Source organism: Rhipicephalus sanguineus, chromosome 11 (assembly GCF_013339695.2).
Source record: "Rhipicephalus sanguineus isolate Rsan-2018 chromosome 11, BIME_Rsan_1.4, whole genome shotgun sequence".
Taxonomy (NCBI): domain Eukaryota; kingdom Metazoa; phylum Arthropoda; class Arachnida; order Ixodida; family Ixodidae; genus Rhipicephalus; species Rhipicephalus sanguineus.
This window is the reverse complement of record NC_051186.1, coordinates 32,837,994-32,852,098: the sequence shown is the minus strand read 5'-3', so window position 1 is coordinate 32,852,098 and position 14,105 is coordinate 32,837,994. Positions and strand designations below refer to the sequence as shown.

The 14,105-nt window shown below is 46.0% G+C and overlaps 1 protein-coding gene across 1 annotated transcript in view; it reads left to right on the top strand.

Annotated features, from left to right (window-relative positions):
- Positions 1 to 14,105, top strand: part of LOC119374394 (Fanconi anemia group M protein) — a 51,304-nt gene that overhangs the window by 19,194 nt on the left and 18,005 nt on the right. The window contains exons 12-16 of the mRNA XM_037644481.2: positions 4,560 to 5,672; positions 6,089 to 6,229; positions 6,309 to 6,452; positions 8,033 to 9,047; positions 11,855 to 11,952. Of these exons, the coding sequence (XP_037500409.1) occupies positions 4,560 to 5,672; positions 6,089 to 6,229; positions 6,309 to 6,452; positions 8,033 to 9,047; positions 11,855 to 11,952 (2,511 nt within the window). The remainder of the gene's footprint in view (positions 1 to 4,559; positions 5,673 to 6,088; positions 6,230 to 6,308; positions 6,453 to 8,032; positions 9,048 to 11,854; positions 11,953 to 14,105) is intronic.

The window sequence follows — 14,105 nt, the reverse complement described above, 5'->3', positions numbered from 1 at the left end:
GCCGATTGCGCGTTTGTATAGAGATGTGAGAAGCTAAAGATAAAATCCTGCTTTAACCTTTAGTTGGCGGGTCTATGAATGCTAATAAAAAAGTTAAAATTTTTAGCCCACTTCACGAACATCTTAACACGAATAAAATCCAAATATAATGTTACGAGAAAACGTATATTTACAAATATATACAAGCAGAAATAGACGCTGAGACAATGGCGGACCGGAGCCTGTCCCTTCAGCACTTTGTCGTTGTCCCTCTTCCAGAGTGGGCCCCACTACTACCTTGTGCCACTGGCCCACTGCTACCTTGTGACACTACCCCGCGGCGTAAAAGCGCCGACCCGGCGCTGGTCACGGAAGTAGTGAGGTGGACGGCACATATGGTTTCAGTCTTACGACGTGCACAACAGTGGATGGCGTTGGCGTTGACTGCACTGAATCGGCGACTCGCTGTATTTCATATGTGAGGTCAGTGACCTTCCGCAGGACTTTGTATGGTCCGTCATAGCGAAATAACAACTTTTCTGAGAGACCGATGCGACGACGTGGGGTCCACAACAGGACAAGTGAACCGGGTTCATAAGAGACATCTCGGTGTCGGCGATCATACAGGTCTTTTTGAGAGGCCTCAGATGCTGTGAGGCGCTCTCGGGCAATCTGTCGTGCTGTGTCGGCTTGGGCAGTGGCATCGAGAACGTATGTGACAGTTGAGTTCGAGCCAGTGGGAAGCAGCGTGTCAAGAGGGAGGGATGGCTCACGTCCATACAGAAGATAAAACGGGGAATAACCTGTGGTGTCATGCCTGGAGGAGTTGTAAGTGAATGTGACGTAGGGTAACGTTGCGTCCCAGTCGCGGTGGTCGGCAGAAGCGTACATCGACAACATGTCGGTGAGAGTGCGGTTCAGGCGCTCCGTAAGCCCATTAGTTTGCGGGTGGTATGCCGTTGTGAACTTGTGGTTTGTAGAACAGGAACAAACAATGTCCTGGATGACGTGGGACAAGAAGTATCGGCCTTGGTCGGTGAGAAGCTGGCGAGGAGCACCGTGATGCAAGATGATGTCATGCAGTAGAAAGTCGGCGACATCAGTTGCGCAGCTGGTGGGAAGAGTGCGGGTAATGGCGTAACGTGTGGCGTAGTCAGTCGCTACGGCGACCCACTTGTTCCCGGATGCAGAAGTGGGGAATGGTCCGAGGAGGTCGAGCCCGACGCGGTAGAATGGTTCGGCGGGGATGTCAATAGGCTGAAGGTGGCCGGCTGGAAGCATTGTTGGTCGTTTTCGACGTTGACAGAGGTCGCAGCTGCTGACGTACTTTTGCACGGAGCGATAGAGGCCTGGCCAGAAGAAACGGCGCCGGACGCGATCGTACGTGCGTGTAACTCCAAGGTGACCGGCGGTAGGTTCATCATGGAGCTGGCGAAGAACATCTGCCCGCAAGTGGGAAGGCACGACGAGAAGGCGTTCAGGGCCGTGGGGGCGCATATTGTGGCGGTATAGAAGACCGTCATGAAGGCAGTACAAGTTTAGAGAACTGCTTGGAGTTCCGGAACTCAGACTGTTAATGATGGGACGTAAAACCGAGTCGCGGCGTTGCTCAAAACCTATATCAAGGAAGTCTGATATTGAGAATACCCCAGACTCAGCGGGTCTCTCTGCGGTGTCGGGTGGATCCACTGGGTACCGTGACAGACAATCGGCGTCCTGATGGAGTTGGCCGGATTTGTAAACCACCGAGAAGGTGTATTCTTGAAGGCGGAGAGACCAACGACCGAGGCGGCCCGTGGGATCTTTGAGCGAAGAGAGCCAGCACAGGGCGTGATGGTCAGTTACAACAGTAAAGCTGCGGCCGTACAGGTATGGGCGAAACTTAGCAACTGCCCAAACTAGAGCAAGGCACTCTCTTTCGGTGATTGAATAGTTCTCCGCCGTGGACAACAGTCGGCTGGCGTAGGCGACGACGCAGTCTCGTCCGTGTTGACGCTGAGCGAGAACAGCACCAATCCCATGGCCACTTGCGTCGGTGCGAACCTGTCGGGGCGGTGGGATCAAAGTGGGCTAATACTGGAGTAGTTGTGAGGGCTGTAACGAGCGCCGAAAACGCAGCAGCTTGAGGTGAACCCCAAGTAAAGCTGACGTCTTTCTTGAGTAGTTCTGTGAGAGGACGTGCAATATCGGCAAAATTCCGGATGAAGCGGCGGAAATAGGAACACAACCCGAGAAAGCTGCGGACATCTTTAGCCGAACAGGGTACGGGAAATTGTGTCACTGCGCGAATTTTGTCGGGATCAGGCTGGACGCCAGCTGCGTTAACGAGGTGACCCAGTACAGTTATTTCACGACGGCCAAAACGGCATTTGGAGGAGTTCAACTGTAGACCAGCGTTGCGGAATACCTCGAGAATAGTGGAGAGCCGCTCAAGATGGCTTGCGAATGTTGGTGAAAAAACGATGACATCGTCCAGGTAGCACAAGCATGTTGATCACTTGAAGCCGCGTAGAAGGGAATCCATCATCCGCTCAAAGGTGGCGGGAGCATTGCAAAGCCCAAACGGCATGACCTTAAATTGGTACAGGCCATCTGGGGTTACAAATGCGGTTTTTTCTCGGTCTTGCGGATCAACAGCGATCTGCCAATAACCAGATCGAAGGTCAATGGATGAGAAGAACTTGGCGCCATGAAGGCAGTCGAGTGCGTCATCGATGCGTGGCAAGGGGTAAATGTCCTTCTTAGTGACCTTGTTGAGGTGCCTGTAGTCAACGCAAAATCGCCATGTATTGTCCTTCTTCTTTACAAGCACGACAGGAGATGCCAACGGACTAGCCGACTGTTCGACGACACCTTCGGCGAGCATCTTTTCGACTTCTTTCTGGATGACAGCGCGTTCGGCAGCGGACACACGGTAAGGGCGCCGGTGAATTGGGTTGGCATCGCTGGTGTTGATGTGGTGGGTCACAACCGATGTCTGGCCTAAAGGGCGGTTGTCAAGATCGAAGATATCGGCATAGGATGTCAATAGACCACGCAGGTCTTGTGCATCAGTGGGCGGAAGATCGGGCGCTATCATTTTCTCAATGTCAGTGCGTGCAAGGTCGAGTGCAGTGAGCGAGTTGGCATGGTGACTAGGAACACCTGCTGATAACTGAGAGATATGGCAATCTTGCAGTGACGACACGACGCCGAGCGTAATACCTGCAGGCAGCACATCGGTGGTTAGACCGAAGTTCAAGAGAGGTAAACAAGTCTGGTTGCGGCATACTGTGACCACAGTGTGCGGTACAGCGACAGAATACTTCAAGACGACGTCGGTAATCGGTGAAACAACATATTCACCATCGCGCGCAGGTGGATCAAGGATAAGCTGGACGTACGTTGCGGCTTGAGGCGGAAGATGCACAAACTCCATGGCACATAAGCGACTGGGAGCGTCATGGTCAACGTAGGCGTCTAGAGGGAGTTCCAGCTGAAGAAGGCCCGTCGAGCAGTCGATAAGAGCGGAGTGCGTCGAAAGAAAGTCGAGACCGAGGATCACGTCATGTGGGCACTGCGCAAGCACGGTGAACAATACGATGGTCTGACGGCCAGCAATACACACGCGAGAGGTGCACATACCAAGAACTGTAGATGTGCTCCCATCGGCAACTATTACTGCACACTGAACAGGAGGCGTGAGCACTTTGCGCAGTTTTTCCCGGAGAGCAGCACTCATCACTGAAATCTGTGCACCAGTGTCTATTAGGGCTGTAACAGTGTAACAAGGTAGCAGTGGGCCAGTGGCACAAGGTAGTAGTGGGTCCCACTCTGGAAGAGGGACAATATATATATATATACTCTGATGACAATGATGATGGTTGCGCTTTCTTGCGCCATCTATTGACTACGCCTAGAAGCTTACGCGCGCGCGCATTGTGAATACGTATTGGTTGAGGAAAGTGTGGGTGCGGCCCTTACGCGGATTTTTTTTTTTTTTTTTTAGAATATGCACTTCAAAAAAGCGGGGTGCGGCCCTTACACGCGTTTATACGGTAACCATCGAACTAAGCTAAACTAACCATCGAACTAACTAAACTAACCATCGAACTAAACTAACCAGCTTGCATCAAACAACGAACTAATCTTGTAGATCAACTAGCAGCATTGTACAAGCGCTGTACCATCAGCACCGATAACACCATCAGCAGCACCCTCAATTAGCTGCAGCAATTGGGTTTTTTTTTTTTTTTTTTTTGCAAGTCCCTAAAGTGGCGATAGAGACTTCCCAGAATCTTCAGCCACTTCCTGAAGAAGGTACGATGTTACAGGCATAGGGTATTTTTTATTCAGAAGAGACTGATGTATAGGTCTTTCTTTTCATATTTGATATTATCTCTTTGTAGTGACTGTTAAAAAGCAAATATTACTAAAGATATGAGCTAAGAATTCAGCTCTTTCTTGAGTGAACTTGTGGCCAGCAAAACTGGCAACGCTCCAAATACCTTATAACAGTAGTGGCAAGCACGGTGTTTTGCCATCGAATTCTGGCCTTGGCCAGTTTAATAGCCATGCTCCGTTTCTTCTTGACCTTCCAGAAAGAGACAGAGAACGAGAGTAACCGGCCACGACTCTCCCTGTCAAGCTGGACACAGTGGCAGTGTGAAGAGCAGCGGACTCACTACGTGGCTCACTCGAGCAAGACAAAGCTGTACGTCGAGCTAATGCGCTTCATCGAGAACACTCGGTACGCCGACGAAGAACTTGATGCATACAGCCTCGAACTGAAGCCCTTTCTACAGATGGAGTATGTTCTTTCGTCAGACGAGTGCCTTTCGCCTGATCCCGATTTAGTCGGCGCAGGCAGCAAAGATGGAGGCACGGGCAAGATCGGTCCGAGAAAGAAGCTTACCAAGAAGGCTGGCAGACGGGCCGTTGCAGACGACGCAAAAAACAAGGAAGAGACGGACAACGACGACAAAGATTGCGAGCGCCCGGACAACGTGGCTTCGTCTGCGGTGAAACAGGAGGGACCCGAAGGTGCGAACAAAGTTGAGAAAAGAAGGAAGAAAAGACGGGTCATCACAGACTTCTTCAAGGATAAGTCACTGTCGCACGATTCGTCGTCGTGCATTTCGTTCGAGACGGACCTCTGCGAGAGGGTTGAAGAGATGGATTGTCGAGAAGATGTGGAAGTGGCTGAAGAGTGCGTAGTGGTCGTTTCTTCGGGAGCGCACAACGTCAATATGGAAGAAAGTGGAGATGCTGATGCAGCCGACTTGAGAGAAGAGTTGGATCCAGATCCAGTCGAAGTTGAAATTCGGACGCCACCAAGGCTCGACGTTGACGTGTTTCCCAGTCCGGGTCGTGCACTATCGCCTGTTGACGTAGCGAAAGTTGTGCTTGGACACAGCGAGGTGAATGATGAAATAACTGCAAACAAGCATGTCGCTGACGTGACACCTGATAGCATGGATAGCGGTAGTTGTGGAGATGGTGTGCCTGACGTGGAGTGTCAGAAATCTGGGACCAGAACAAGGAGTAGCGAAATTAAGTTTTCAAAACTGGAAGTTGATAGCGACCTGGAGGATTTTCTTGACGACGACTGCTTCGAGAATGAAAAGTGCCTTAAAAATCATGATCACAGCTTTCACAAGCAGTCCTTACGTACAGTGGGAAAGGAATATGAAGTTAAAAAGGTGCATTCAAAGGTACGTCAAGTTCTTTTGATGCACTTAAGAAGCATTTTGATTTGTGTTTTGTTTCATCTTTCTTTAGTTGAGCTAACATACAAGCACTGTGAACTTGGCTGCAAGGCGCGAATAATAATTGTTCGCCGTAAATGCGCAATGAATTGCAATTTGCTTGTTTGCAAGTTGCTTGCAACTTGCTTGTTCGCAAGAAATTTGCTTTTGAGATTTTGAGTGCTCGAGTTTTTGTCGCTGTAATGTGAAGTGACTTGCCAGCATATTTCAAACCTGCAGTAGTCGCAGCTTGTTTGTCAACTGGCTCAGGAAGACTTGTGTGACTAACATGCAAAAGGTCTATTTATCGCATCTTAGCATTATTCTGTGGCACAAAGCCATTTTATGCTGATTTACATGACAGAACAATCTTATCTGTGTAGGTTAATGAGAAGCAGACGGAAGCATTAAGCCCAGCTGCCATGGAAGCTTGGGACCTTGTCGGAAATGCCAACATGGACAGCTTCTGCGACGAGCTGTTCAACTCCGACGCAGATATGCTGGGAGGCAACGTGTGTACAAAGGTACTTCTGTCACTCCTAGTACTCTTAATCCAAAATGGCACCTTATATGTGTTTCGCCTCACGCTGTTTCCCGTCTCAGGTGGATGACAAGAAGGAGCCTGTCCCAAATCCACCTATGATCTCAACTCAGGATCCAACCTCGCTTTCAGAGTTGGGCATACATTCTGAAGATTTGTTTGACACAAGGTGTGACAAGACGGCAGACAGAACTGATGTGTTGAAGGTGATTATTCCCACTTCGCGATTGACAAGTTTCACGAATTGCGCACATTTTGAAACGCTTTGCCAAACAGTTTGCATGTTGAGATGCATTATTATTTTTAGTTATTGACTCTAAATATTAATTCAAGAGTAATAGCTAGGAGTATGCTATTTGGTTCTTAAAAACATGTATTGCTAACCTTGGAGGCTTGAATGACCAGTGGCTGTGATATGACGGCATTGATAGATTTTCATTTATAGTTAGCCGGTGTATTAAGAGCATATGCATATTGCAATGTCATCAAAATTGCATGATACTATAGTGCAAGGAAGACGTGTTGCTAATTCATAAATGGTGCAATTCAGCTGGCTTTCATTGGGGGCAGGCTAAACATTGCAAATTCAGCTCATGAAAGGGAAAATAGACAACCACCCGTTTGTAGCACGAAGCCGCAAGGAAATCCATACGGATTTTTCAGAAATTAAGCCTCTTAGTCGCCGAAAAATTCGTCCTGGTCCGGGGTTTGAACCCGAGATGAACGCCATTCCGGGGCGGTCGCTCTACCAATTGAGCTAACCAGGAAGCTAGCATTTGGCAGCGCCCCAGAAAGGCGTTGGTCCCGGGTTCGAACCCCAACCAGGATGAATTTTTTGGCGACTAAGAGGCTTAATTTCTGAGAAAACTGTATGGATTTTCTTGTGGCTTCGTGCTACAAACGGGTGGTTGTCTATTTGCCCTTTCTTGACTCTTCCGCCATTCCGCAGAACTGATTTGCAAATTCATGTCATGTGTCAAGTCGTATGTACAGGCCCTAGAAAATATTGTTTTTGATTATGGTTCCATGCTTTCTTTTTGCCTGTTATAAGTCACAAATGCATATCTTCATTAACTTGATTATGCCGTCTCTTTATTTACATTCGACAACAGTGTAAGTTGATATGTTAGTGTGAGCCCAGCACCAAAAACTGTTGCAATGACTTCAAGTTCATGTGAATTGTTTAAAGTGCTTTTGGACCACTCACACGAGCTATAAGCAATCTCCTTCAAGTTTATTATTAGCGACGTAGCTATACGCAAAATGAAGGAGGAATTTTACGGACTAAGGTCCCATAGTCTGAAGACTGTAGGGGGACCAACGATGAAGAATGCATGTATTAAAAAATGCATAGGCAAATGGCAAGAAAAGGTAATATCAATGAAACAGTGTTATACAAGTACAGCAAAAAGGGAACTATGAAAAATAGCAGTAAGTGCAACAACAAAAATAATAATACAATAACTGCAATACATTTCAACGAAGACAATATACATAGAATGATCAATGATGAAAGAAGGAACAGCTTGAGAATTTTTTTAAGTACTATACAGGTTAAATGAGGACTTTAGATTGAGTGGTATACTATAGTAACATGAGGATATAGCTGTAAATGACAAGGATTTTATGTCATAATTAGTGTGAGATTGTGGTAATAATAAACTTCCTTCTAACGCAAAACATTTACAGTTAGGGTTATTTAGTAAGTCACAGCTTTAGTAATTTTGCTCTTTTGTATAAGGGCTTCTTGAATATTCAATTACTTCACCTTTGGCAAACTTTACAGCTCACTGACAAGGGAGCCAGGCCCTCTAGTCCAGTCGTAATTTTGTCACAAAGGCTTGCACCACCTGCCCACTCCACACCCTGCCGAACAGTCCCAACGAGAAGCATTGCCAACGCAGCAGTGTCTCCGAGTGATCCTGTTAACGTTCCTGATGACATTCATGTGCCTTCCCCAATCAGAGGCAAAGTGCCCGAGTGCGCGGATAGTAGTGACTGGAACCTTCTCAGTGATAGCGACATGGAGCTCTTCGAGAACGCTTCCGACGGTCACGTTTCCGATCAAAGTGTTGACTCTGGTGGGGAGGAAGGGTGTGAAGACATGGGAATCACCGAGCTCTGCAACTTCATCGAGGAGAACTCCGTCGTTGAAGAGGCACGAGAAGATCCCGTTTCTCGTCGCAGCCCGCCTGCACAAAAGGTGCCCGGTTCTCCGACTCGAAATGTGGAAATGAGAAAGCATACCCTTTCCTGCGACGGTTCTCGGGCAACCGAGTCTTCGTCTGTAAACTTGAGCGACCTCTCCACTATTGGGAACAGGCGGAACAATGGTGGAAAGAGCCTGTCGATCAAACGACCCCCCAATTCTTGCAGAAGGGACTTGAAAGCGGAGAAGTCGTTCAACGAGAGTTCTTCACGATTGACGGAAGTTGAAAATAGGAGCATTGTGAAAGAAGTCAAAGATTCACCTTCATTGCACATGAGTAGTGTTCAAGACAAGAGTGCCGCCGCAAGGAGTTTCTCAGCTGTTCAACAAAATCGCGATCCGAACCAGTCGTCCGCTTCGAAGCGCCCTTCCTTTGAGATCACTGTTGACTGGAGCGATTTTGATTCTGGCAGTGGCTCGGACGAACCCGCCGCAGCAGTCGAGACCTCAACGCAGATGCAGAAGGGCAGAACGCCTCTCTCGTCGACGTTTGGTGCCGGTGGCATGACACAGTCTCGAAATGTTCCTGTTGCTATGGTCAAGCCCATCATGTGCAGCACAGCAACCAAGACTGCAGATGTTATCAGCTCTGGTGAGTACAGGCAGTGTTTAACTGTTCACGTGCATTGTGGAAACGGTACTACTACTACTACTACTACTACTACTACTACTACTACTACTACTACTACTACTACTACTACTACTACTACTACTACTACTACTAGTTTACTTAGTATAGGAGAGCAACCTGAAGGCGTTTACTATGAGGCCTGTTGTACCAAAAAGGGGACAACATGAGTTGTAAGGCAGAGATGGTCAATGATTATGCAGAGGACATGGTACTGTGCTAAGTGCTGGCTATGAAAGGAATTTACAAATTAACTTTTTCATGGGATTACCATCAGGGTGTGCCATTGTCAAGTGAGCATTTTAAATGCGAAGCATTTCTTAGCGAACTTCTGCGACTTTGAGCGTATCTATCTATCTATCTATCTATCTATCTAGCCGCCTACGACTTTGTGCTCTCCTGGCCGTTTCGTTAATCGGATGTATACCAAAATTGGTGTGTCATAACATGGCCTTATTACGAACATAAATGACAGGTTGTATCATGAAAATCATGACACGCATGTCATGAACAGCATGATTTACATTCCACGGCCTTTGGGCTCCCTGGCCGTTCTGTTAATCGGATGTATACCAAAATTGGTGTGTCATAACATGGCCTTATCACGATCATAAATGACAGGTCATATCATGAAAATCATGACACGCATGTCATGAACAGCGTGATTTACATTCCACGGCCTTTGGGCTCTTGCGGCCGTTCCGTTAATTTCATATATACCAAAATTGGTACGGCGTGACAAGAGTTCATGACGAACATAATGACAGGTCCTAACATGCAAATCATGACGCGCATGTCATGTGCAGCATGATTTACATGACATGGTCTCGGGGCGCTCGCGACCGTTTAAATGAAGGGATACATACGAAAACTGGTATGACGAGACATTTCTGTATGACGAACATAACTGACACGTGGTAACATGAAAATCGTGATATGCATGTCATGTATGACATGATTTACATGCCACGCTCATGATGCGCTAGCGGCAGTTTCAGTAGATTGATATACACCAAAATTGGTATTGCACGATGTGACTGTATGAAGAATATGAATGACAGTTGGTAAGATGAAAACCATGACATGCATGTCATGTATATCATGATTTACATGCCACGCTCATGGTGCATTCGCGTCCGTTTGGCCTGCATGATATACACCAAAATTGGTGCTACGCGACACGACTGTATGTCGAACGTGAGACGTGGTAACATGAAAATCATGACATGCAAGTCATGTACGACCTGATTTACATGCCACGCTCATGATGCGCTAGCGGCAGTTTCAGTAGATTGATATACACCAAAATTGGTATTGCGCAATGTGACTGTATGAAGAACATGAATGACAGTTGGTAAGATGAAAACCATGACATGCATGTCATGTATGTCATGATTTACATGCCACGCTCATGATGCATTCGCGGCCGCTTCGCTAGCTCAATGTACACCAAAATTGCTATTGCGCGAAGCGACTGTACGATGACGGTAAATGAGACGTGGTAACATGAAAATCATGACATGCACGACATGATTTACATGTCATGCTCATGACGCACTCGTGCCGTTTCGCTTGCTTGACACACCAAAATTGGTATTGCGTGACACGACTGCATGACGAACGTAATTGAGAGGTGGTAACATGAAAATAATGACATGCAGGTTATGTATGTCATGATTTACATGCCGTGCTCATCGTGCATTCGCGGCCGTTTCGCTAGCTTGGTATACACCAAATTTGGTATTGCGCGACACCACTGTATGACGAACGTAAATGAAAGGTGGTAACATGATAATCATGCCATGCATGAAATGTACGACATGATTTACATGCCATGCTGATGGCGCACTCGTGGCCGTTTCGCTAGATTGATATGCACCAAAATTGGTATTGCGCGATGTGACTGTATGAAGAACATGAATAACAGGTGGTAACATGAAAACTATGACATGCATGCCATGTATCTCATGACTTACATGCCACACTCATGGTGCATTCGCGGCCGTTTCGATAGCTTGATATACGTCAAAACTGGTATTTCGCGATGTGACTGTATGATGAACATTAGTGACAGGTGGTAACATGAAAAACCATAATATTCATGTCATGTATGGCATGATTTACATGCTCTACTCATGGTGCACTCACGGCCATTTCGCTCCTTTGATATACACCAAAATTGGTATTGCGCGATGTGACTATATGACGAACATAAATGAGAGGACTTAACATGCGAATCATGTTATGCATGTCATGTACGGTATGATTTACATGCCACTGTCATGGTGCGCTTCCGGCCGGTTTGTTAACGTGATATATACCAAAATCGGTATGGCATGACACGAGTGCGTGTTGAACATAAACGACAGGTCATGCATTTATATACCAGAATATACGTTTCATTGGCATGGTGTACACTAGATTGTGCATGCATGCGTGCATGGCAAACATGCGATATATGGTGGACTAGATGCCATGGCATGAATGATTTCATTTGGCTCAGACAAACAAGGCGATGTATGCAGCTCTTTGCTGGCTGCTTTGCATTACATCGATTCCCACAGTGCGTGGGATCTGCCGAATTTTTTTCTATTTACGCTTCCACCAGCACCCTTTATTTTTAAGATACCTTTCCTGGTAGTGTCAATGAGCTCAATTTAACGGGCTTTTGTGGGATGAAAATACCTTTTCGTTGCGAGTCCGGAAATGCTATATGTATAGCAGTTCTTGGAAGAGGTGTGGCTCAGTTGCACAACATTAATGTGTTTCAGGTGATGACAGCCCAGTTCAAGCGAGAAGGCGGCCATGTCAAAAGCGAATTTTGTCGCAGTCATCAACAGAGTCCGAGTCATCACCAGTTGCTGTGCGGGTATGTTGGCCTGTAAAAGTTTGTCTTTTATGTTGCATTATCCCTGAGATGACTGTAGCTGAAAACCATAATTTTGATGTACGCATTTTATAGGTAAGCTGTCAACGCGACAAAAAGGACTTTAAAACGTTATATATGTGAATGTTTTTCTTTTTTTGTTGTCCTGGGAGATTGGAATGTGATGGCAATTTTAAAGTTGCAAGAAATGGACCTCACGTCATGAGTTGTATACAGGCAAAATTTTAATGTTATGGCATAATTGCAGGCAATGCAAGTTCTTAACGCAACTGCTCAGAAGAAACAGCTTTGCTGAAAATCAGTCTGTGATTATTTAAAGTTGCACAAGTCTCCAGCGTGGGCTGTTTCGGAACGAACATTCTTGCAGAATGCTGGCTGCACATTCTGCTACTTATGTTACTTATGTTCCTACTTCCAAAATCTACTGATGAATGTAGTCGATACTTGAAAGGTTCTGAATCAAGATGGTAAGTTTGGCAAATTGGTTGAAGTTCGTTTCGTTGAAACAAGTCTCCAGCGTGGGCTGTTTCTGAACAAACATTCCTGCAGAATGTTGGCTGCACATTCTGCTACTTATGTTACTTATGTTCCTACTTCCAAAATCTCTACTGATGAATGTGGTCGATACTTGAAAGGTTCTGAATCAATATGGTAAGTTTGGCAAGTTGGTTGAAGTTCGTTTCGTTGAAACAAGTCTCCAGCGTGGGCTGTTTCGGAACGAACATTCTTGCAGAATGCTGGCTGCACATTCTGCTACTTATGTTACTTATGTTCCTACTTCCAAAATCTCTACTGATGAATGTGGTCGATACTCGAAAGGTTCTGAATCAAGATGGTAAGTTTGGCAAGTTGGTTGAAGTTCGTTTCGTTGAAACAAGTCTCCAGCGTGGGCTGTTTCTGAACAAACATTCTTGCAGAGTGTTGGCTGCACATTCTGCTACTTATGTTACTTATGTTCCTACTTCCAAAATCTACTGATGAATGTGGTCGATACTTGAAAGGTTCTGAATCAAGATGGTAAGTTTGGCAAGTTGGTTGAAGTTCGTTTCGTTGAAACAAGTCTCCAGCGTGGGCTGTTTCTGAACAAACATTCTTGCAGAATGTTGGCTGCACATTCTGCTACTTATGTTACTTATGTTCCTACTTCCAAAATCTCTACTGATGAATGTGGTCGATACTTGAAAGGTTCTGAATCAAGATGGTAAGTTTGGCAAGTTGGTTGAAGTTCGTTTCGTTGAAACAAGTCTCCAGCGTGGGCTGTTTCTGAACAAACATTCTTGCAGAATGTTGGCTGCACATTCTGCTACTTATGTTACTTATGTTCCTACTTCCAAAATCTCTACTGATGAATGTGGTCAATACTTGAAAGGTTCTGAATCAAGATGGTAAGTTTGGCAAGTTGGTTGAAGTTCATTTCGTTGAAACAAGTCTCCAGCGTGGGCTGTTTCTGAACGAACATTCTTGCAGAATGTTGGCTGCACATTCTGCTACTTACTTATGTTACTTATGTTCCTACTTCCAAAATCTCTACTGATGAATGTGGTCGATACTTGAAAGGTTCTGAATCAAGATGGTAAGTTTGGCAAGTTGGTTGAAGTTCGTTTCGTTGAAACAGCAACAGAACTCCAAAACCTTTGCCAGCCATACAGAAAAAGGTGGAGGCAGCAGGTATGCATCAGGGACTGGGGTGTGAAATTAAACACACTTGAATATGTCCCTTTCTGCACAGAGGTCGTGTATTGTATTTCTTTTACGTGTGGTGCTTCCTGCATAGGCCAAACAGGACGGTGTGCGAACAAACGTCTTCGTGAGCACCGGGCAATATAAGAAGTGATGGACACTCGTACTTGACAAAGCATTGCCGTGAATGTGGTTGCTGCGCAAGCTTTGCTGAGACCAAGGTTTTATTTACACACAGGAATCGGGCAACACGTGAGATAGTTGAAGCCTTCCACATCACAAGGAGCGATAGACATTGAGATTGCGTTAATCAATCTTCCCCTAGCACTGTGTGATAGAGAGATAGCCTATCTAGGCTTGACTTGGCTGTTGCAGCCAATGAGCATTCTTCTGTCTTACTCTGTATTGCCTAGCATGTGCTACTATGATGTGCATAAAAATTCTCAGGTTTTTTT